This window comes from Somniosus microcephalus, chromosome 17 (genome assembly GCF_052327205.1).
Source record: "Somniosus microcephalus isolate GS21.2 chromosome 17, FLI_Smic_1.0, whole genome shotgun sequence".
Lineage (NCBI taxonomy): Eukaryota > Metazoa > Chordata > Chondrichthyes > Squaliformes > Somniosidae > Somniosus > Somniosus microcephalus.
The window spans coordinates 82,234,292-82,260,136 of record NC_141003.1 but is presented as its reverse complement, the minus strand read 5'-3'; the positions used below and the strand labels follow the sequence as shown (position 1 = coordinate 82,260,136).

The 25,845-nt window shown below is 44.1% G+C and overlaps 1 protein-coding gene across 1 annotated transcript in view; it reads right to left on the bottom strand.

The window, feature by feature from the left end:
* sfmbt2 (Scm like with four mbt domains 2) overlaps positions 1-25,845 on the bottom strand; it is a 228,546-nt gene that overhangs the window by 9,574 nt on the left and 193,127 nt on the right. Inside the window, exons 17-20 of the mRNA XM_086010750.1 lie at positions 22,982-23,157; positions 21,829-21,989; positions 21,074-21,340; positions 18,276-18,404 (exon numbers count right to left, since the gene is read on the bottom strand). Coding sequence (XP_085866876.1) covers positions 18,276-18,404; positions 21,074-21,340; positions 21,829-21,989; positions 22,982-23,157 — 733 coding nt within the window. The remainder of the gene's footprint in view (positions 1-18,275; positions 18,405-21,073; positions 21,341-21,828; positions 21,990-22,981; positions 23,158-25,845) is intronic.

The following is a 25,845-nucleotide window of genomic DNA, read 5'->3' as shown; positions in this document are numbered from 1 at the left end:
TTTAACATCTCATCTGAAAGACGGCACCTCTGACAGTGCAGCACTCCCTCAGTACCGCAATGGATTGTCAGCCTAGATTTTTGTGCTCAAGTCTCTGGAGTGGGACTTGAACCCTCAGAGGCGAGAGTGCTACCAACTGAGCCATGGCTGAAAACTGCATATAGTTTGTCTTCATTTTGGCCAACTGGCAATTTTTCTTCTCAAAAAAAGCATATGGCAAAATAGGTAAAGAAGAGAATCACATTTATTGTATCAATAAGTGTGTTATTATTTATTGGGCCGTATATTCTGATGCCTACGGGGGTGTACAGGCTGTGTACCCACCCGTAGGGACATCCGAAATGCTGGTTTCAGGCACGCCAAGTGCATGTGCTGAAAACAGGTATTTCCGATCTGTCAAGAATGCTCGACAGGTCAGACGCCTGCCCTGGAGAAGGGCCTCTGCGGGCGGAGAGTTCCGCATTCTGGAGAACCTCCGCCCGCAGAAAACCCTTAGAAATCTTACGTCTGGTGAAAGCAGGTGTAAGGCCTGCTGTTACCAGCATAAGAGTTGAAAAAAAAATAAAAAAATAAAAAATGTTCACTCATTTATAATTTAAAAATACTTTAAAGGTAAGCTTATTTTTAGCCCCGTAAAAAAACTAATTTTTTTGAAAAAAAATAAAATTTGTATAAAATATATTTTTTGTAATTTTAACTCATTTTAAAAACGTGAAGGTTTTTTAAAATGTATTTAATGTTTTACTGTGTTTTTGGGGTGATCTCCATTCATATATTTGACAGGTCATTCTGTCAAGTGTATGAAGGGAGATTCCCTTCTGCTATTGGCTCCCCATGGCCCATGTGATCCCAGGGACGCTTACGAACTGCCTGCGCCCCTGGGATACCAGGGCCCTGCGCATTTTGAGTTTGGAGAGGCCCAGGAGCAGAAGTGTCCGGACCTCGGGAGCCCTCAGGTAAGTGCGTAGATTTTTCCAGATTGGAGGCCTCCGCACGCGGGAAGCCTCTGATCGGAAAATACGGGCCATTGTGTTTTGCTACGGTGCTATCCCTTGTGATCGGAGAAGTAACTGACATGCCAGTTTGTTACATACTTCCCTAGGAGAAAGAGTAGCACTGGGGAGGTGAGGAAAGAAGTAGAGTGGCTGCAAAGCACATGTAGGAAGAAGGACCGATACCTCTGGCTACTGAATGTGCATCAGTGCCTGTGATACCGTCACTTTGAGCTCAATGGTGGGATTCTTGCCATTTGAGCAGGATTCAATCCTAACTCTTTGACCAAGCTTGTGCTCATCTGCCCTAATATCCCCTTGTGGCTTGGTGTCAAATATTGTTTGATAACGCTCCTGTGAAGCACCTTGGGACGTTTTATGTTAAATGCAATTTGTTGTTGGTATTGTGTCAACATGAAGACAACAACAACTTGTACTACTCCATACAATCATAGAATGGTTACAGCACAGGAGGCCATTCGGCCCATCGAGCCCATGCCGGCTCTCTGCAAGAGCACTTCAGCTAGTCCCACTCCCCCGCCATTTCCCCGTAGCCTTGCAAATTTTTTTCCTTCAGGTACTTATCCAATTCCCTTTTGAAAGCCACGATTGAATCTGCCTCCACCACCCTTTCAGGCAGTGAATTCCAGATCACAACCACTCGCTGCGTAAAAAAGTTTTTCCTCATGTCACCTTTGGTTCTTCTGCCAATCACCTTAAATCTGAGTCCTCTGGTTCTCAACCCTTCCGCCAATGGGAACAGTTTCTCTCTGTCTACTCTGTCTTGACCGCTCATGATTTTGAACACCTCTATCAAATCTCCTCTCAACCTTCGCTACTCTAAGGAGAACAACCCCAGCTTCTCCAGTCTCCCCACGTAACTGAAGTCTCTCATCCCTGGAATCGTTCCTGTAAAACTTTTCTGCACTCTCTCCAAGGCCTTCACATCCTTCCTAAACTGCGGTGCCCAGAATTAGACAATACTCCAGTTGAGGCCGAACCAGTGTTTTATACAGGTTCATAATAACTTCCTTTCTTTTGTACTCTATGCCTCTATTTATGAAACCCAGAATCCCGTATGCTTTTTTAACCGCTTTCTCAACCTGCCATGCCACCTTCAACGATTTGTGCACATATACCCCCAGGTCTCTGTTCATGCACCCACTTTAGGATTGTACCCTTTAGTTTATATTGCCTCTCCTCATTCTTCCTACTAAAATGTATCACTTCGCACTTTTTGGTGTTAAATTTAATTTGCCACGTGCCCGCCCATTCCGCCAGCCTGTCTGTGTCTTCTTGAAGTCTATCCCTATCCTCCTCACTGTTCACTATACTTGCAAGTTTTGTGTCATCTGCAAATTTTGAAATTGTGCCCTGTACTCCCAAGTCCAACTCATTAACATATAGATCAAGAAAAGCAGTGATCCTAGTAGCGACCCCTGGGTAACACCTCTGTATACCTTCTTCCAGTCTGAAAAACAACCGTTCACCACTACTCTCTGTTTCCTGTCACTTAGCCAATTTCGTATCCATGCTGCCACTGTCCCTTTTTTCCATGGGCTTCAACTTTACTGGCAAGCCTATTATGTGGCACTTTGTCCAACTCCTTTTGGAAGTCCATGTACAGCACATCAACTGCATTGCCCTCATCAACCCTCTCTGTTACCTCATCAAAAAACTCAATCAAGTTAGTTAAACATAATTTGCCTTTAACAAATCAGTGTTGGCTTTCCTTAATTAAACCATACTTGTCCAAGTGACTTAATTTTGTTCCGGATTATCGTTTCTAAAAGCTTCCCCACTACAGAGATTAAACTGACTGGCCTGTAGTTGCTGGGTTTATCCTTGCACCCTTTTTTGAACATGCATTCATGACATCTGTAAGTTCTCCGAGTCAATTCCTCATGGTATCAATCTTTCCACTTAAGAGTTTAAGTTGATCGTGACAGTTTATTGGGATTTAGTCCCCAAAGCATCCATAGCAGCAGTAGGAGTGCTCATGCAAGATGCTTCTACTATGCCAATGTTCCATGTAATTTAGTTTACTACTGCAGATGCAACTGCTGTGAGCATTTGCTCTGTGTCAGAATGCACGGCAGACAATTATAGATGCTCATCAGTTATGTGCGAGATAACTCACATGTTGGATTCCTATAAACTACCTAGACCATCTGTCAAAGTCATGTGTATAGATCACTCACTCATCAACAGCAACTACGTTACAATATTCTCTGATCGAAAAGCTGGCTCAGTGAGATCGTAATCCTTGCACAATCAAGGAGCATCTCTGTAGGCTGGGTCTCTGCCTAGAAACTCTGGCCTTTCTGGACCTCTCTCATAAGTGCTCAGTCTTACGCCCAGTGATTCCTCCTCTGCATTACTATTTAAGTGCCTCATGGTGCGAGTCTCTGTACTGGTGCTTGCAGTCTTTGAGGGCAATGATGAGTGTTGCTGTGGTGAGTAGTGCTCTTCTGCTGTGCTCTGGGAGGTGCTTGCCTCTCCACCTGTTATAAAACAAAAAGGCAGATGGGAGTTAGTATATAAACACACTTCTCCATTTGTGTAATGTATTGCTTGTAAATACACCATTAGCGGTTAAACATGGTCTGTATTAAGGAATACGTTGATGAAAATTAATATGCTCTTTATAGAGCGTAGGATTAATACTGGACCTATCAGGATGTTTGCAGTCCCCCAATCTCATGAGTCCCAATGCCAGAGAGTGTTTCCCTCCTAATGAATTGCATAAGGCAGATTTTCTAAGTAAGCAAAATTCCCCCCCACTTTGGCGGGTATGGGGGAGGGGTAGGTCCTCGCTCTGACATTGTATACCAGTTTAGGTTAGACAAGCAAGAACACAGAGGGTTCTGACAGAACACCCGCATGTTCATTCAAAACTCTTGCATTTGAGGGACCGAGCAACAAGTGACTATTTTAATGCGGTGTCCATATATGGACGTCACCACAACTTGAAGTCGGTTACCTTTTACAGTCATTCATATTCCTGTGTGGAAAAACAAAACTGTTCAACAGCCTTTTTTTTCCCATTTGAAGGGTTTTGTTTAAATTGTACATTTATTCATATTTCTTTTCCATGAAGAGAAATTGAAATAAAATTATCTATTTCAGCTCACTTTCCTTTTAGGACACTCGGCATTATTGGGAAGAATTCATTCATAGTTTTTTGCTTTCGTGTATGCAGAAAACATACTCTTCTGTATAGGAAACTTTTTTTTATCCGGCACGGACGGGACCGACGTGGTGCCGGTTCATCAAAAATTCCGGATAACCGAATGCTATAGTAAAAGATACGGAGCTGAGAGCTCCGTATAAAGCAACAAACCCAACAGCTTCAAAACAATGGCCACAAGTTGCAAGCGTCTCTGTAGCTTAGCAACAGCTGCAGCCACACCCTTGCACAGCAACACATGGAGGAAGGCAAGTAATAAAAGTTACCTGAACCTACTCCTGAATTTTGCCGGTTAACTGACATTTCCGGTTATTTAGGTGCCGGTTAATCGAAAGTTTCCTGTATATAGCTATCATTTCTGTGTCTGTCCTTTGCCACTAGCTTAGTGTAAGTTATTGGCTTACCTTGAGTGCTCTTGCTGAGGTTGTGAATTTCTTTTCCTGTTTCTCCTTTCAGGCCACCTGGACCATTGTCAAGGCCGAGGTGACCCTGACTGACACCTTGGCATTCACTTTGTCGATGGCTGATAGTAGTCGATACCTCTGCAGCTCCAAAAAGTTTCTTGCTGTTCACTATAAAATTGATCAGCACTTGTACGGCCATGCCAGTGAACCAAAGTTTGCAAATTCGCTGCCAAGGCTTAACTGCGCCTATTTTACATACCTCACTGCTGGCTTAATTGCCTTTGCTCTTATTTATACTAGCTGTAAAGCTATTGGAACCATCAGAAGTGAGCATTATTATTGGAACAGTGATTAGCTAGGTTTGTGCCACCAACCCCACTGGAGATTTTTTTCATAAAATCCTCCAAATGAAAAACTAAGGTGAGGTGCCATTTTAATTTGTTGCCATGAATTTAACAAAAAATTGGAAAATTAAATCTTCTTTCACCAAAAGCAGAAAATACGCCCCTTAATGGAGTAATGAGTTCCACAGACTAAGATATATTCCTGCTCCTCTATAGATATTCATGCATTTAAATTATGGGCAAACCTTGCCGGGTTCCATTTGATCGGTGTCTTCGGTTACAAATCAATCCTAAATATAGGAAAACTGTTAAATGGAGATTTATTCATAACCCTAATGACTTATACCAACAACATTCAATTGAAGAGTGCCAAAATCAAGGATTTTGTTACAGTAGAGGTATACTGACCTGATCCGCAATGTAATATAGCTCTTCCCCCACGTGTATTGTTATGGTCTCCTTTTAATGACCATTAAAACTATTAATTTATTTTTATCTGGTCTGTCCAAATAATACAATTGTCTGCTGTGTTCAAATAAAATAAGGCTAATTTATAAAAACGTCTGCAGTTCTCTTCTGCATCTATTTTCCCTACAGAATGTGGTTTAGTGGAGAACCATTAGGCTCTAGCCTCAGGGTTATTAAGCTTCTACTAATTAGTGTTTCCGCATTCGATAAGCTGCGCATAATTTTCAAGATCTCGGAGGAGAGTGGCAAAGGTGTATTCATGCACCACTCCCTTTTAACTGGCTCCACACATGTGAAGCAGGTAATAGCCACTTTATTTTCAACCAATTTAGTAGGAATATTCTAGCCCATTCATTCAGTTGCTGATTGTGTGTCAACTAACGTTGAGCCAGCAATGGTTGGTCAACAAATCAGAGGACAATAATTAGCCATTTACACATAAATGTTGATAGAAGACCTAATCATGCCTGGCACAAACTCTGCCCATCATTTGACCAACTAGCTTTAATGATGTTGATATAACAACAGAAAATGCAGGAAATACTCAGCAGGTCAGGCAGCATCGTGGAGAGTGAAACAGAGTTAACGTTTCAGGTTGATGACCCTTCGTCAGAACTGGAAAAAGTTGGCGATGTAACAGATTTTTAAGCAAGTGTAGGGGCAGGGAAAGGGAGGAGGGGAGGAAAGAACAAAGGGAAGGTCTGTGATAGGATGGAAGGCAGGAGATTAGGCACTTTACAGCCTTCTGGACTCAACATCGAGTTCAACAATTTCAGACTATAACCTTGGCCCCAATTTTTTTTCCTCTCACACGGCAGCTGCAGCGGCGGCAGTGCGTACCTGGGAGGAGCGGCGAGGCGGCGGCGGTGATATAAAGAGAGCCCGAGGCGCAGGTAGGCCCCACAGCAGCAGCAGCAGTGGCGGCAGTGCGGACCTGGGAGGAGCGGCGAGAGCGATACCAACTCAGCACTGGCAGAATTTTCAAAAAGTAACGTCAGAAGTCAAAAGTGACGTTGGCACAAGGGGAAGGAGCTGATTGAGGCCAGTGTCGGGAGCGGAGAGAGCGGCAGTACAAGGCTTACCAATCTCACAGACCGGCGGCGGCGTTCTGGAGCCACATCACAATTCAAAAAGTGACGCGGGCAAGAGGAAGCAGCTGATTGGGTGAGTACGGCCAGGTGAGTATTTATACTACTCTATAGTTTGACAGTTAATATTAATAGTTTATAAAGTTTAGAAGGTCTTAATTTTTGTGGTTATAGTTTCTAAGGTCCCTGTTGTGTATCGGGGAGTGCTAGTAACCAAGGGCCCTTGAGTATATAATTTAATTGTACAGGAAACTTTGGTTTATCCGGAGGTTAACTGTCCAGAATGCTCGAGCCACCGGCAAAAATCAGGAGCCGTTTCGTTAGGTTTTTTTTCTTTTCGTTGCTTTTTTTTCCAACCAGTCAGGCTCTGCAAGGTCTCGCTGAAGCTGTTGCTAAGCTACAGAGACGCTTGCAAGGTACGGCCGACTGTTTAGAAGCTGTGTAACAGGGTTTGTTGCCAGATACGGAGCTCAAAATCTCCATATGTTTCAACATTAGCGCTGGTTTGTCCGGCAGTTTTGATGGGACGGCAACAGCTCGGTCCCGTCGGTGCCGGATAGCACAAAGTTTCCTGTAGTGTAATTAGTGGTATTGATTTGATTTAAATTAATTAAAGGGTAAGTCATGGCAGGACAGCTCGGCCCCGTGGCATGCTCCTCCTGCGCTATGTGGGAAATCAGGGACATTTCCTATGTCCCTGACGACCATGTGTGCGGAAAGTGTATCCAGCTGCAGCTACTGACAGACCGCATTGCGGCGCTGGAGCTGCGAATGGATACATACTGGAGCATTCACGATGCTGAGGACATTGTGGATAGCACGTTTAGGGAGTTGGTCATACCGCAGGTAAAGGCTGCACAGGCAGGAAGGGAATGGGTGACCGCCAGGCAGAGTAGTAGGCGCAGGCAGGTAGTGCAGGGGTCCCCTGTGGCCATCCCCCTCTCAAACAGATATACCAATTTGGATATTGTTGAGGGAGATGGCTTATCGGGGGAAGGCAGCAGCAGCCAACTTCCTGGCACCGTGGGTGGTTCTGCTGCACAGGACGGGAGGAAAAAGAGTGGCAGAGCTATAGTGATAGGGGATTCTATTGTAAGGGGAATAGATAGGCGTTTCTGCGGCCGCAAACGTGACTCCAGGATGGTATGTGGCCTCCCTGGTGCATGGGTCAAGGATGTCTCGGAGCGGCTGCAGGGCATTTTGGACGGGGAGGGTGAACAGCCAGTTGTCGTGGTGCGTATAGGTACCAACGATATAGGTAAAAACTGGGATGAGGTCCTAAAAGCTGAATATAGGGAGTTAGGAGATAAATTAAAAAAATAGGACCTCAAAAGGTAGTAATCTCAGGATTGCTACCAGTGCAATCAGAGTAGAAATAGAAGGATATTTCAGATGAAAACGTGGCTAGAGGAATGGTGCAAGGGGGTGGGATTCAAATTCCTGGGACATTGGAACCGGTTCTGGGGGAGGTGGGACCAGTACAAACTGGACTGTTTGCACCTGGGCAGGACCGGGACCGATGTCCTAGGGGGAGTGTTTGCTAGTGCTGTTGGGGAGGGTTTAAACTAAAATGGCAGGGGGTTGGGAAGCTGTGCAGGGAGACAGACAGAGGAAAGGGAAGCAAGGATAGAAGCAAAAGACAGGAAGGAGAAAAGCAAAAGTGGCAGTCAGAGAAAGCAAGGGTTTAAATCAAACATGGCCACAGTAAATAATAATTCTAAAAGGCCTAAGAGTGTCAAAAAAACCAAGCCTGAAGGCTTTGTGACTTAATGCGAGGAGCAATCGTAATAAGGTGGATGAATTAGCTGCGCAAATAGATGTAAATGGATATGATATAATTGGGATTATGGAGACATAACTCCAGGGTGACCAAGGCTGGGAATTCAACATCCAGGGGTATTCAATATTCAGGAAAGACAGGCAAAAAGGAAAAGGAGGTGGGGTAGCATTGTTCATTAAGGAGGAGATTAACACAATAGTAAGAAAGGATATTAGCTCTGATGATGTGGAATCTGTATGGGTAGAGCTGAGAAATACCAAGGGGCAAAAAACATCAGTGGGAGTTATATACAGACCCCCAAACAGTAATGTGGAGGTTGGGGATGGCATTAAACGGGAAATTAGAGACACATGCAATAAGGGCACAGCAGTTATCATGGGTGACTTTAATCTACATTTAGATTGGGCTAACCAAATTAGTAACAATACTGTGGAGGAGGAATTCCTGGAGTGTTTACGGGATGGTTTCCTGGGCCAATATGTTGAGGAACCAACTAGAGATCAGGCCATCTTAGACTGGGTATTATGTAATGAGAAAGGATTAATTAGCAATCTGGTTGTGTGAAGCCCCTTGGGGCGGAGCGATCATAATATGATCGAATTCTTCATTAAGATGGAGAGTGAAGTATTTGACTCAGAGACTAGGGTCCTGAATTTAAATAAAAGGAAACTACGATGGTATGAGGTGCGAGTTGGCTAGGATGGATTGGGGAACGTTACTTAAAGGGTTGACGGTGGATAGGCAATGGCAAACATTTAAAGATTGCATGGATGAACTACAGAATTTGTTCATCCCTGTTTGGCATAAAAATAAAACAAAGAAGGTGACTCAACCGTGGCTAACAAGGGAAATTAGGGATAGCATAAGATCCAAGGAGAGGACATATACATTGGCCAGAAAAAGCAGCAAACCTGACGATTGGGAGCAGTTTAGGATTCAGCAAAGAAGGACAAAGGGATTAATTAAGAGGGGGAAAATAGAGTATGAGAGTAAGCTTGCATGGAACATAAAAAACTGACTGTAAAAGCTTCTATAGATATGTGAAGAGAAAAAAAGGTGGTAGAGAGAAAACGGGGAATTATACACTGGTAAGCCTGACATCGGTAGTGGGGAAAATGCTAGAGTCCATTATAAAAGATGTAATAGCAGAGCACTTGGAAAACAGTGACAGGATCGGACAAAGTCAACATGGATTTACAAAAGGTAAATCGTGCTTGACTAATCTACTGGAATTTTTTTGAGGATGTAACTGGTACAATAGATAAGGGAGAACCAGTGGATGTGGTGTATTTGGACTTTCAGAAGGCTTTCGATAAGGTCCCGCATAAGAGATTAGCGTGTAAAGTTAAGGCACATGCGATTGGGGGCAAGGTACTGACTTGGATAGAGAACTGGTTGGCAGACAGGAAGCAAAGAGTGGGAATAAACGGTTCTTTTTCCGAGTGGCAGGCAGTGACTAGTGGGGTACCGCAGGGATCGGTCCTAGGACCCCAGCTATTCACAATATATATAAATGATCTAGACGAGGGAACTAGATGTAATATCTCCAAGTTTGCAGATGACACAAAGCTGGGTGGGCGTGTGTGCTATGAGGAGGATGCAGAGAAACTCCAGTATGATTTGGACAGGTTGGGTGATTGGGCAGATGCAGTATAATGTGGATAAATGCGAGGTTATCCACTTTGGTGGCAAAAACAGGAAGGCAGATTATCTGAATGACAATAGATTGGGAGAAGGGGAAGTGCAACGAGACCTGGGTGTCCTTGTGCACCAGTCGCTGAAGGTAAGCATGCAGGTGCAGCAGGCGGTTAAGGCGGCAAATGGTATGTTGGCCTTCGTAGCGAGAGGGTTTGAGTACAGGAACAAGGATGTCTTGCTGCAGTTGTACAAGACCTTGGTGAGACCACACCTTGAGTATTGTGCGCAGTTTTGGTCGCCTTATCTGAGGAAGGATGTTCTTGCCATGGAGGGAGTGCAGCGAAGATTTACCAGATTGATACCTGGGATGGCAGGAATGATGTATGATGAGAGATTGGGTCGATTGGGCTTATACTCGCTGGAGTTTAGAAGAATGAGAGGGGATCTCATTGAAAGTTATAAAATTCTAACAGGACTAGACAGACTAGATGCAGGAAGGTTGTTCCCGATGGCGGGGGAGTCCAGAACCAGGGGTCACAGTCTAAAGATATGGGGTAAGCCATTTAGGACAGAGATGAGGAGGAATTTCTTCACCCAGAGAGTGGTGAACCTGCGGAATTCTCTACCACAGAAGGCAGTTGAGGCCAATTCATTAAATATATTCAAGAAGGAGTTAGATATATTTCTCAAGGCTAAAGGGATCAAGGGGTATGGGGAGAAAGCAGGGACAGGGTACTGAATTTGGATGATCAGCCATGATCTCATTGAATGGCGGAGCAGGCTCGAGGGGCCGAATGGCCTACTCCTGCTCCTATCTTCTATGATGATTCTGCCATTGTCATTTACGCCTCTTCTAGGCCCATCATTTGTTTCTTCATTTGTCCCATTACCATTACCTTTTGCCTCGCACCATCATCCCTTTTGTCTTTTAATCTCTCCTGCCTGCCAGCCTCTTCGGGTATGGCAGGCTTTGCTCCTCTTCTTAAAGGGGAAGGGTCTTGCGCAGCGCGACCCGGGGCCCAGCTGGGCCACCAGGATCAGAGTGCGGGCAAAAGAGCCCGGCACTCAAGAGAAGTGCCGGGCTCTTGGAGCGCAACCAGCACTCCGCCGGGGGGGGGGGGGGGGGGGGGGGGGGGAAGTGGGCTGTTCAGGAAGAAGTGAGCACAGGCAGGTGGCCAGCAACAAAAATGGCCGCCCCGCACCTCGCCTTTAAATTGCGCCACCCCGGCCGCAGGTAGGCCACCCTGACCCCGTCGGACATAGCGTCCGGCAGTAAGTCAGGGGGCGCTCCTGAAGATCGCGGCCGGGGTGCTGCGCATGGCGATGATGTCATCGCCGGAGGCGCAGCGCGGTGGTACCAATTAGCACTGCCGCTAACCTCCCGCTGAATTTTGCGGGAGGCATGTGTGGTGCCGCGCCCGGGCGCTAGTTGCTTTGCGCCCCGTTAGCACCCCAAGAGGCGCAAAGCAACCCAATTTTTCCCCCTATATCCCAAAATGTTATTTTCTAAAGAAATCTTTAAATTGGTCAGACGTTTTTAAAATTTAAAAAAGATGACTTTCCCTTACTATCTTTTTTATTCCTCTCTTAATCCAATCTTTCTCTCCCTCTCTATTTCTCTTTCTGCATCTGATTTGACTCTAATTCACTCTTATCCATCGTTCCTGTTTCTTTATCCTTAAATCTCATTGGTCAAGGAGGTAGACGGTTGGTCCCGTCATTCACCACGGTCCCAAATGCCCCGCACCCTTATCATCTTGCATTTCCAACAATTGGCAGCGCAAATTTTTTTCGGGCTAATGGTTGAGGGAAAAAAAATCTAATAAATGGGACACGCCGCGAGATGTCCCGCTCCAGTGTATTCCGGGCCATTACAATATCTGTATCTCTGTAAAGCAAGCAAGTCTAGCTATGTCACTACATAACAGTAGGGAACAGAAAAAAACCTCACACCAACCTTTTCCCAAAACTTAATTAAAACTAGAAATAATTCAGAGCAAAGTGTACATTGCACACTATATTCTACACCATGGCACACCAAACTGCAATGAATCAGCAGTAGCTGTTGTCTGCATTCTTCAATGACTTTCCCCCTAACACCAGCTGTTACTGAATTACTTCAATACACTCTATTCACACCTGTTCTTACTTCCTTCTTATTCTCATGTTTTAATCCAGATTCTTTAACAAAAATGTAATACTATTTCGTTTACACTGAAGGTTTTCAAAAATGAGTAACAATCAAAATCTCGGCAACAACATGGAACAGCAAATCTCTAAGAAACATGTTGCTTATTCCACAGTGACTCCACTGCAAAATTGTTCATTTTGATTGTTTCTCCAGAGAAAAATCATCTTGTAGCAAATTCATGCCTACCAAACAAAAAAAAAATGTCCCCAACTGAATCCCACTGTACACATAAACCACCGAATTCAACAGACCGCATTGGCAAATGAAAACTGTAATGAATTAAAAAACATATTGCACACCCAGGGGAATACCGAATAGACAACGAGATTGCTTTTTTTTTTTACTTGATGTGTATGAATTAAATTAGCAAATGCTTGATGAAGCATAACTACACACGGGCTCATTTCCCCAATTCAGGCGAGAGAGCCACACATGGAAACTGTAATCTTGAGGGAGAAGTCAAAAAAACAAAACCTCATCGTGGAATAAAATGCAGCTTTAGCCTCTGCCTTAACCATGACAACGGCTTATTTGTAAATAATAAGCATTTGAAAAGTTCATCATTTTCCTTAAAACCACACAGAAGAACTCGAGTAACAATGGGAACAACCTCTATAATTACATTTCCATGTTTCTATAATAAACTACATGTTCAAGCAAGAAATGCTTTATATAAAAGTTAAGTCCTTTGGAGACTGCGACTCGATGAATGCAAGTTTCTAATAATGCAGTTGGTGCTACACCTAGGAAATGTGTCAGATTCTATAAGAAAGGTGAAAATTGACTGAGAAGGGTGTGTAATTGGTGAGAAAACCTTTATGATTTACAAAATTTTTTGCGTAGTAAAATTAATTCATAGAAGTTTATATAAAGGCTTGTGAATGTATGATTAGACATAATTATCCACTGATTTTAATATCTTAATTATCAAGGAAAAAAATGTTCTTTTCATTAGAATGAATCATTTTCCTTTGTGTAATGAGTCTGTGTAGCATATTACTGCATAATTTGTACTGTAAATTTGGAGCCCAGGCAAAGCATTCTGCAGTGATTTAAATCATGGCATTTTCAACATTACCAGTGGCATGAATACATTTTACATTATGGTGTTAAAAATATTCCATATCTTGGCAGAGAAATGGCACACCACCAGCCTGTGACTTTCAAACATAAAATGACAGTGCGCAATTTCATAATGTACATTTCCCATGAACACAATAGTGGGGGTAATTTGCAATTATGCAACGGTAGCGTCGTGGTAATGTCACTGAGCTAGTAATCCAGAGGCCTGGACTAATGATCCTGAGCCGTGAGTTCAAATCCCACCACGGCAGCTGGGGAATTTAAATTCAGTTAATTAAATAAATCTGGAATAAAAAGCTATGAGACTATCGGATTGTCGTAAAAACCCATCTGGTTCACTAATGTCCTTTAGAGAAGGAAATCTGCCGTCCTTACCCAGCCTGGCCTATATGTGACTCCAGACCCACAGCAATGTGGTTGACTCTTAATTGCCCTCTGAAATGGCCCAGCGAGACACTCAGTTATAACAAACCGCTACGATAAAGAAACCAGACGGACAACCTGGCATCGACCGCGGCACCGGCTATGGACACGGCAACGGTGCAACCAGTCCAGTCGGCCCTGCAAAGTCCTCCTCACCAACATCTGGGGACTTGTGCCAAAATTGGGAGAGCTGTCCCACAGACTAGCCAAGCAACAGTTTGACATGGTCATACTCACAGAATCAGACCTTTCAGCCAATGTCCCAAACTCCTCCATCACCATCCCTGGGTATGTCCTGTCCCACCGGCAGGACAGACCCACCAGGGGTGGTGGCGCAGTGGTATACAGTCGGGAAGGAGTGGCCCTGGGAGTCCTCAACATTGACTCCGGACCCCATGAAGTCTCATGGCTTTAGGTCAAGCATGGACAAGGAAACCTCCTGCTGATTACCACCTACCGCCCTCCCTCAGCTGATGAATCAGTACTCCTCCATGTTGAACACCACTTGGAAGAAGCACTGAAAGTAGCAAGGGCACAGAACTTACTCTGGGTGGGGGACTTCAATGTCTATCACCAAGAGTGGTTCGGTAGCACCACTACTGACCAAGCTGTCAGAGTCCTGAAGGACATAGCTGCCAGTCTGGATCTGCAACAGGTGGTGAGAGAACTAATGAGGGAAAAACCTACTTGACCTCATCCTCACCAATCTACCTGTTGCAGATGCATCTGTCCATGACAGTATTGGTAGCAGTGACCACTGCACAGTCATTGTGGAGGCGAAGTCCCGTCTTCACATTGAGGACATCCTCCATCGTGTTGTGTGGCACTACCACCGTGTTAAATGGGATAGATTCAGAACAGATTTAGCAGCTCAAAACTGGGCATCCATGAGGCGCTGTGGGCGATCAGCAGCAGCAGAATTGTATTCCACCACAATCTGTAACCTCATGGCCCGGCATATCCCTCATTCTACCATTACCATCAAGCCAGGGGACCAGCCCTGGTTCAATAAGGAGTGTAGAAGAGCATGCCAGGAGCAGCACCAGGCGTACCTAAAATGAGGTGCCAACCTGGGGAAGCAGCATGCTATTGACAGGGCTAAGCGATCCCACAATCAACGGATCAGATCGAAGCTCTGCAGTCCTGCCACATCCAGTCGTGAATGGTGGTGGACAATTAAACAACTAACGGGAGGAGGAGGCTCCATGAATATCACCATCCTCAATGATGGTGGAGCCCAGCACGTGAGTGCAAAAGACAAGGCTGAAGCATTTGCAACCATCTTCAGCCAGAACTGCCAAGTGGATGATCCACATCGGCCGACTCCTGAGGTCCCCACCATCACAGAAGCCGGTCTTCAGTCAATTCAATTCACTCCACATGACATCAAGAAACGGCTGAGCACACTGGATACAGCAAAGGCTTTGGGCCCCGACAACATCCCGGCTGTCGTGCTGAGGACTTGTGCTCCAGAACAAGCTGTGCCTCTAGCCAAGCTGTTCCAGTACAGCTACATCTATCCGACAACGTGGAAAACTGCCCAGGTATGTCCTGTCCACAAAAAGCAGGACAAATCCAATCCGGCCAATTACCGCCCCATCAGTCTACTCTCAATCATCAGCAAAGTTATGGAAGGTGTCACCAACAGTGCTATCAAGCGGCACTTACTCACCAATAACCTGCTCACTGATGCCCAGTTTAGGTTCCGCCACGACCACTCGGCTCCCGACCTCATTACAGCCTTGGTCTAAACATGGACAAAGGAGCTGAATTCCAGAGGTGAGGCGAGAGTGACAGCCCTTGACATCAAGGCAGCACTTGACCGAATGTGGCATCAAGGAGCCCTAGTAAAACTGAAGTTCAATGGCAATCGGGGGGGAAAACTCTCCACTGGCTGGAGTCATAGCTATCACAAAGCAAGATGGTCGCGGTGGTTGGAGGTCAATCATCACAGCCCCAGGACATCGCTCAGAGCAGTGTCCTAGGCCCAACCATCTTCAGCTGCTTCATCAATGACCTTCCCTCCATCATAAAGTCAGAAGTGGGGGTGTTCGCTGATGACTGCACAATGTTCAGCGTCATTCACAAGTCCTTAGATAATGAAGCAGTCCATGCCTACATGCAACAAGACCTGGATGACGTTCAGGCTTGGGCTGATAAGTGGCAGGTAACATTCATGCTACAGAAGTGCCAGACAATGACCATCTCCAACAAGCGAGAGTCTAACCACCGCCCCTTGACATTCAATGGCATTACCATCGCCGAATCCCCCACCATCAATGTCCTGGGGGTCACCATTAACCAGAAACTTAACTGGACCAGCCACAAATACTGTGGCAACAAGAGCAGGTCAGAGGCTGGGTATTCTGCAGCGAGTGTCTCACCTCCTGACTCCCCAGAGCCTTTCCACAATCTACAAGGCACAAGTAAGGAGTGTGATGGAATACTCTCCACTTGCCTGGATTAGTGCAGCTCCAACAACACTCAGGAAGCTCGACACCATCCAGGACAAAGCAGCCCGCTTGATTGGCAACCCATCCACTACCTTATACATTCACTCCCTCACCACCGGCGCACCGTGGCTGCAGTGTGTACCATCTACAAGATGCATTGCAGCAACTCGCCAAGGCTTCTTCGGCAGCACCTCCCAAACCCATGAACTCTTCCACCTAGAAGGACAAGGGCAGCAGGCGCATGGGAACACCACCACCTCCAAGTTCCCCTCCAAGTCACACACTATCCTGACTTGGAAATATATCGCCGTTCCTTCATCGTCACTGGGTCAAAATCCTGGAACTCACTCCCTAACAGCACTGTGGGAGTACCTTCACCACACGGACTGCAGCGGTTCAAGAAGGCGGCTCAACACCACCTTCGAGGGCAACTAGGGATGGGCAGTAAATGCTGGCCTTGTCAGTGACGCCCACATCCCATAGATGAATTTTAAAAAAAAATCTGGGCACCAATTGCAGTCAAAAATTGCTTTAACTTTGAGAAGTTTTTTGTCTCAAGTTTCCGCTCAAACTCAATTGCATATTGACGAACGCAAAATCGGCCATGAACCAGCACAATCGGGCAATGTTTAAAAAAAATAATTTTTGCTTTAAAAAATATTCCTGAAAATAGGTTTATCACAGAAAGTAAGCATTTTAATCAATGTGTCTAATCCACCACCTGATTTTAAATAACTGAAAGTGACTTAAAAAAAATACCAATTTGCTGGTTACATTGGGGTACAGTAGTCAGTTCCTCAGTAAATTAAAAAAAAATTCAAAAGCTATTAAAATGTGCCCATCAGTGTTCTTGCGGCCAAAGGAACCAGTTTAATTTTTGGAGCCTCCTCGAAGGCCCACAAACGGTGCAATTAGCGGAAACGCGCCATGATGAGCAATTCAATCTGGGGGCGTGGCCAGTTTTGTGGGTGAGGCCTGCTTCTGGTGCAAATGATCGCGGATACTTGGGATTTGCACTGAACGTGCCTCAGAATAAGGGGTCGCCCATTTAAGACTAAGATGAGGAGGAATTTCTTCTCTCGGAGGGTCGTGAATCGCTGGAATTCTCTACCCCAGAGAGCTGTGGAGGCGGAGTCATTGAATATATTCAAGGCGGAGCTAGACAGACATTTGAACTACAAGGGAGTCACGGGGTATGGGGAGAGAGCGGAAAAGTGGAGTTGAGGCCAAGATCGGATCAGCCATGATCTTATTGAATGGCGGAGCAGGCTCGAGGGGACGATTGGCCGACTCCTGCTCCTTATGTTATGTTCTTATCTTCTTATGTAACGCAATGTGCGCTTAAAGTTCCGCGATCTTTTGCACTGGTATCGGCGATAAAAAAATCAGCGCAGCCGAGCGGAAACTCCAGGCCGTGGAATTTTTACTCCAACCCGGTCAGCAGGTGAATACTTTTGCATCATCTATCTGCCATCTTGTAGACAGTCGAGTGACAGTTTGTCATAACATAATGTAGTATTGATAACTTTCTCGCCACTAAAGAAGAAGCTGCTCACAAACATCTGACAAACACTCCAAAGGATCCCCATTAGCTGATTTTAACACTCAATTCACAGCATAGATGCTCTGACCTCAGAGACGTTTCAAGTATATATGGGTTATAAACAACAAAGATTATAATGCAAAATTAACTACTTGGCCACATCAGCAGACACTTTACAATCAAAATATCTTCTCATTTACCTGTTATGAGGTATGCTATAAAATTTAAGTCTCAGTAAGTTGAACCACACCCTCTGCTTGGTACATTCAATACTAAAAGGTAGATTGTCTTTAAAACATTCTTGGAAGTGTTAGCATGGTGCACCAAACATCACATCAGGTTGCCTTATTCCTCTAGGGACAGGTAGAGGGGCAGATCACATTATCCCTGCAAAACGTGTTACCATGGAAACAGGGGTCAAACTGCAGCAAACAGGAAGATACAGCCACATCTTCCACACCTTAGAGATGACAAGCATTACAAAAAAAAGTCATGGTCGTTTCCCGATTCCCATTAAAAAAAAATCATCTCCCTCCCCCCCCCCCCCCCCCATCACAAATTTTTCTATGCTCGGAAGAGAATCTTGAAAATGAGACAACTTCTTTAACATATACAATAACATTGAGATAACCATCCTCAAGCTCTTGAATTTTGAAAGGCATGCATTTGTAAAATTACCTGTTCCTGAAATATTTTTGCAAGAGGCGCACAGTCTGTGGACTTAATAAATCTGACAACTTCAGCCACTGACCATTCCAAGGGATTACTTTCCAGAACAAGTTTATCCTCATCGTTTTGCCTAATTTCCTACAGTAGGTACAAGACAACAAATTGATTAGTTATCATAGAAATAACAACATGGGTGAAAGAAAGAATTGGGCTTCAATCCAAGAACAGTATTTATATTTATTATTAAAGCTGTACTTTGTCCTTTAGAAATCTTTTGTCATCTAAAACGAGCAGTAGAAAAATAAGTGCACTCACGTAAGCTAATGTTTTCTCCCCAATTGGCTCATAAAATTAGTAAAGACGTAGTAACTTCAGTGGGTAAATGCACTGATTGATGCAGCACTGAGCCACACACAGATCGGAAGTCCCAGCTTGAATTGGTGGTCGTTGGACATTGCGGAGTAACTAATTTCAGTTGGGCAGTGGTGGGCTGCTACAGTTGCCCTTGAGATTAGGAAAGGGAGCAGAAATCACCCAGGGCACCTAGTCCTGATTGCTATCTGCGGATTCCTGCCGGGAAGTGCATGCGCCTCAGATGAGAGCAGGGTCAAGCTCAGCTGTCATTTTCCTTTCTCCCATAGTAAAATAGTCTACCGACAGTCACTATCTAAACTCATGTGTGATGGCCAAATGAATAAGGTACTGGAAGGCTGGTGGTGCCTGTGGAGCTATACGCCATTGTGAGCTATAACCTTCAGGAGAAGAGGGGAGAAATTTAAAATAATAATGCAGTACTGTTTACAGCATTTTCACTGTTATCTGTTATAGGATCATTAAGGAATTAAGCGATAATGTGTTGTATGATGTATTAATATGACAGAACTAATGAACAGTTTTGATTAGTAGCAATTTAACTAGACATTAAGTAAAAAAATTCTCTCTCAAGCAGCTGTTGCTGAGGATTCCGATATTCCCATTTAGTCCTCTAAACTCATCTTTTGTTCCTTTACTTGTCCCATTACCACCTCTGTTCACCTTGCGCCATCATCCCTTTTATCATTTAATCTCACCTGCCTTCCACCCCATCACAGACCTTCCCCTTTTGTTCTTTCCTCCCCTTCCCCAACCTCTGTACTTGCTTAACACCTGTTACAGCTCTAACTTTTTCCAGTTCTGACAAAAGGTCAAAAGGTCAATCGACCTGAAACGTTAACTGTTTCTCTCTCCACAGGTGCTGCCTGACCTGCTGAGTATTTCCAGCAAACACTTTTATATTTGATGATCTAGAAATATACCATTTTATTTTACGGCCGTTACAATAAAATGCTGATAGGAAACCTTTTTCAGGGGTAATAGTTGGGATTTTCAGGTTCCATTATGTGCCGTATCACATCAGGGTATAGTGAAGTATTAAAATGGGTGAGATCAGGGACGCTTGATCTTTGCTCATAACCTGCATTTCCAGAAGGTAAAATAAACAGTGCAGGAAGTTTCTGCCAAAAAGAGGGTTCATTACAATATTAAAAAGGTCATAAAATGTCAGACACATTTCTGCTATCTCCTGGCTACTATGCAGGACCAAAAGTCATTCACCAATATGCTCATATATTGTGGATGTCAAGGGTTGCTAGGCAGCAGTGAAATGTGGAAGTATTTAAAGGGATAGAGAATAAAAATTATTCTTCATTTTGAAGGATGTATTGAGTGTTTTTGTTTCACATGTTTTAGCACTGCCACATTTCGCTCAAGTCCACATAATGTGGACAATAGGTTTTCCTGCAGGAATCTGACATTTTTATGCTTATGGGAGGAAAAGGAGAAGCTGCCAGACAGGTGAGCTGTACTACAGGAGGTTTTTGCCCATCCACCATTACCAGCCCACCCACAAACACAGGCAGAGGCGGATTTAATCTGGATTTGTGCAAGGAACTGTGTGTGGGCAGCTTCTGGATTCACCATGGAGACAGTGAGTTGTGCTGTATGCTGTAATCTGATGTGCAGCCAAACTCTACCATAGGTATGGCACCCGCCAAGAACAGAAGAAATAGGAGCAGGTGTAGGTCACACGGCCCATCCGAGGGCTGTGAAGGTTACTTCCGTCCTTACCTTTTATCCCCTAGGCTTATTGTAGGAATGCCATACTGCTACCTTGGAATGCCAAAGAGGGCAACACTTCCCACTCCCACCTCAGGCCCACTTCGTCAGCCATTAAAGAGCGGGTCGGATGCTGCGCACCAACTTGATTTGCTCCTGGACTCCATATCATGCCTACGCATTGGGTTTCCTTTCACTGCACTTTGCTTGACATGTATTTGAAAGAAAAAAAAGACTTGCATTTCTATAGCACCTTTCACGACCTCTGGACGTCCCAAAGCGCTTTACAGCCAATTAAGTACTTTTGAAGTGTTGTCACAGTTGTTATGTAGGAGAACCTAGGAATTTGCCCTTTCTTCCCCTCCAGTCTTGGCAACGTCTAACAGTGGGTTGAAATGCCTTTCAGAATTTTTGCCCCCTTATTTGGCCAGTAAGTTTAAGTGGTCTTAAAATTTTGCCTATACTCTTATTTTTCACCCCCGGTCATTTTACACCCCACACGATTTTACTGTTCACCATGGAAAGTAAAATAGGGTGGGGTGTAAAATGGCCAGCCGATCCAATCTGATCCAGCCAATTTCCCAAGACGGGTTAGGTTTAATTTATTTCCATCTATACAGTAGTTTTTTTTTAATTACTAAATTGTATTATATATAAATGAAACATGAAAACAGAAAATAGCCACAGTTCACTGAACGCATCTTACAATTTACCTTTGGTGCTGAGCATTTGAGAGAATCATATTTGTCATCCTCAGAAAGCGATAATGTCCGCGCCCTTCTCTTTCGCCTTGCCCGGTCTACTATGTGAGGCCGAGGTAGTTCTGAAGCTGATCTCAGCCTTCCCAATCTTTTAGGTTTGGCGTCAGGCATTTCAGTGGATGTGTCTGTTTGATCATCACGCTGCTCAGAGCTCGTTCCATCACTACCGGTTTCATCATCCATCACATCATGGCCATCGTCTTTCTCGTCTCCATTTTCCTGTAGTTCATTTGGGATAAATATAAAATGTGAAAGTACGAATAAAGTCAGCTGTTTCTCTATTTGCGAAGGCCTAGAATCGGTCACTATTCTTCGCTTTTAGAATTAAACTCAGCTTAAGGGACAAGGCCTACCAGACGCACTGGGTGTTTATCCTCCACAGTCGTGCCAATCCCATGTGCCCGCCCTGTTCCCATACCTCTTTAACCCCATTTCTTCAACCACCTGTGCCAATTTCGTAAATGTTGACATGGTCTCTGCTTCCATCCCCAACTCTTCCAGTCTCACAACCCTCCGTGCAAAAACATTTCTCCTGCTCCCTGTCCTAAATCTCTTACATTTATACAGTTGTTATGGATTGATAGAAACATTACCACAATCCTACGTAACAAGCAAATGCTAATCATGCCAGCTATTTGTGGTTAATGAAGTTCCCACATTCAGACAGCAACTTGAAGTTGCCCCTGTAAATGAACTGCATCGGGTACCTGTGGAGTATAGTCCACTGAAGTGGACGAGCGCTTTTTCTTTTGGACAAAACAGGACCTGCGCTTCTTCCTGCGTCTTGCGGGTTTTTTATTGTTGCTTTCTATGCTGCCGTGTCCAACAGGAGGTCTGATGATTTTCTTCTTTTTTCCGTAGTAATAAGCTGGGTCAAAAAAAAAAAGTAAAAAAGGTACCTAATGAATGTACACGGGATAATCAGTTTCCTGTTATTATTGAATAATCAGATCAAACTATTCATCGCCACCATGCTGGATAAGCTGGAGCTGCAGAATTTTACTTTTCTCACCCTTCATTTTAATTCAAGTTAGAAAAATTGGTCGGATCAGTGATCACATTACTATTATTATTTCACTTTATGAACTTGATTTGCAAGACACTTCAAATGACAACATCCCGTAAGAAAATGTTAGGTGACTCTATACTTTCCACCAGTATACTTTCCATTGTTAAGACATTTTCAGAAATAGTTTTTGTACATATATTATAAATATATATTTCTGAAAGCTGCAAGAGGCACATTAACATGAAACACGTCATTTCCTATTCTACACTTATACGACAACCAATAACTATAACACCAACAAGTGCACAAAGTGATTAACTAGTACACCAATATTTATCCAAAGCAGCTGTAATCAGAAACACAAGAGTTGAACAACTAAGAAGATGGAAAAGCTAACTATTCCCCAAACACTCAACACTGCTCTGTAATCAACTCTCCTTCCTTCCAATTCTTGCCTTGCTTCAAAGGCCTAGATGATAAAGAACTCAGTGATCCAAGTGGATACAAATTACATTTTAATGAGACGAAAGGTCTAGATTCATTGTTCTATAAATAGTTCTATAAGTAGCATGACAAGAATTGTAAAAAAATGTTTTATGAGGTCAGCAAAGGCCTTTATATTTTTGTCTGCAGCATCGAAAGATTCAAAATAAGTCAGACTTGCATTCATATAGCTATAGAATGGTTACGAAAGGCGGCCATTTGGCCCGTCGAGCCCACGCCAGCTCTCTGCAAAGCAGACATTTAATTTCAACAGAATCTGACCTAACAGCTCGTTATTTCCTACTCGTGTACTGAGGCTGCTTAGTCATAATACCGAGTTAGAATATTTATCTGGTTATAATACTTACTGTATTTCGTTTTTGTGTGAACAGAGCAATTCTCGGGGCATTTGTCAGTAACCATGAGTGGTCCAAACAAGTTTGGACAGCATTCTAACTTCATGCAAGTCCTTCTGCAGAAATCTGCAACCCGATCTGCTGTCCTCACGATTTTCATAATTGCTCGGTATGTTTTTCCTTTGTACCTTGAAATAAAAAGGATAAAAATAATCCACTTGAAACAATTTACCCATAATTTAAAACATACAGCTGAAGGCCTGAAAGATAGACCTTTTAACCAGCTTGATTTATTTGACATTATTGCTTAAATACTTAAACTGTTTAAAAATAGCCATCTGCATTTTACTTAACTCACTTAAAGTGAACAACCTCCATTCTAGTTGTTCTGTGAAACCAGAAATGATATTTTTAAATTCAATTTTGACAAAAGGTACAAGGTGCGATCAGAAACGTTAATGCCTTTCGGTGATCATCTTTCATTGAGCTCCACTGGCTCAGTGAATTTACCCAGAGAATAGCCAAGCCACACAGACCCGGATGGCCCCACGCTTGATGCCTCGTCTGTACACAATTAGAAAATCTCGGCCACGGCAGCAGTCAGGGTACTACAACGGCCTTTGGAGCTCCTGGATTAGGAAGAGGAAAGTCAACCAGGGTTCCTGCTCCCAATGGCTATCCAGCGATCCCCCAAGGCCAAATAGGCTGCCGACATGGTCAAAGCTCACACGTGATTGATGAACACTTGGGCAGGTCTTCCTACAGCAACCACTGCCCATGGGACATGTACCCCAGCAAAACTTCAGGAAAGGAAGGGGCAGTGGAGAGAACTGATAGGAAAAAACAAATTCAAGTATAACAAATCCATCTTCTACCTATTCAGATAAGGGTAATCTTGAATACAGGAAAATAGATTTCCACTATGATTATCAACACAGTTTAATATAGGATATCCATATATTTTGTAATAATAGTTGCTGTATCGTCATTAAAGTTCAGATCATGACATCACCAGTTTGGAAATTCTTCAATATACAGTTGAGCTTTATTATAAATGAACCCACTCGGGTCTGGCAAAAAAGCTTGTTATGTACGCTGATGACACCCAGCTCTCCCGCACCACCACCTCTTCCGACTCCTCCGCTGCACGTTTGACATTCAGTACTGGATGAGCAGAAATTTCCTCCAATTAAATATTGGGAGGACCGAAGACAATACCTTCAGTCCCCACCACAAACATCCATTCCCTAGCCACCAACTCCATCCATCTCCCTGGCCACTGTTTGACCCTGAACTGAGCTTCTGACCCCATATCCTCTCCAGCACCAAGTCCGCCTACTTTCATCTCCGTAACATCACCTGTCTCTGCCACTGCCCCAGCTCATCTGTTGAAACCCTCCTCCATGCCTTTGTTATCTAGACTCGACTATTCTAATGCTCTACTGGTCAGCCTCCCACCTTGCACTCTCCATAAACTTGAGATCATCCAAAACTCTGCTGCCGTATCTTAACTCGCACCAAGTCCCGTTCACCCATCACCCTGTTCTTGCTAACCTACATAGCCTCCCGGTCTGGCAACACCTCGATTTTAAGATTCTTATCCTTGTTTTCAAATCCCTCCATGTTCTCCCCCCTCCCCATTCTCTGCAAACGCCTCCAGGTCTACAACCCTCCTTCAATTCTGGCCTCTTGCGCATTCCCGATTTTCTTTGCTTCACCATTGGCGGCAGTGTTTTCAGTTGCCTAGACCCCAAGCTCTAGAATTCCTTCCCTAAACCTCTCTGCCTCTCTATCTCTCTCCTCCTTTAAGACACTTCTCAAAACCTACCTCTTTGACCAAGCTTTTGGTTACCTGTTCTAATATCTCCTTATGTGGCTTGGTGTCAAATGCCAAATAAACAGGATAATCGCTCCTGTGAAGCACCTTGGGACGTTTTACTATGTTAAAGGCACTATATAAATGCACATTGTTGTTGGATTTGGTGAACTGCTGCATCAGAAAAATGAACAAATGACCAATTTAAATTGAACATCATTTTATTCTTTAAAAAACTATATGGCGTAGATTGGTTCATATTATTCGCGCTTTATCAATGCCCCCTGTTCTTGTTCGCCAGTCCAAAAAGATCCTCAGCTGCAGATTGTGGCTTGCAATTTTCCTTTATGGTCCAGATCATCAATGATTTGAATTTTTGTTTGCAGAGAAAAAAATGATCTAATACTCGCCATCTTCACCCATGCTGCCGGGCTGCAATTATCTCTTGCCAGTTTCCTTGTTGCAGTTGCCTCCTCATGCCTGTTGCCTCATTGCAGTTTGTGTGCAGATGGTGAGCTGTCTTATCAGGCAACGAATGCATACTCCATGCGGCATTTGCACTACAATAGCTTATCTTTCAATTAGCCTCAGTTTGAATTCCATTGTTGTATCGTGTCGGTCCAGTTGCTCCTGCTTAAGTGCTTGTTGTAGCAGGGTTGATTTACATTGAAAACAATCAGGTCTTGCCATTGGGATCGTTAACACCGGGTTCGTTATAGTGATGTTATACTGGGTACTTCAGACACAATGGCCGAGAAATTCAATCCCGTGTGAAAACGTGCCAATTGGGATCCATGCAGCCAGCACTACCCACGCTGTTCATTGTCTGCATGCTTCCCTCCTTCTTGCAGGAGAAGGTGGTACACAACACCAGGCAACAGGCTGGCGCCAGAAGAGGGAGAGTGCATCTGCCACTGCCGAGGCTGGAGGAAACTTTGAGAAGGGTTTCTTTATACCTAATCCTCTGTCTCTTCTATCTGCCCCCTCACTCCACACATTCTGATGAGCGGCAGATGCTTTCAACACCCACTTCGTTCACTCTGCTCTCCTTTACACTACA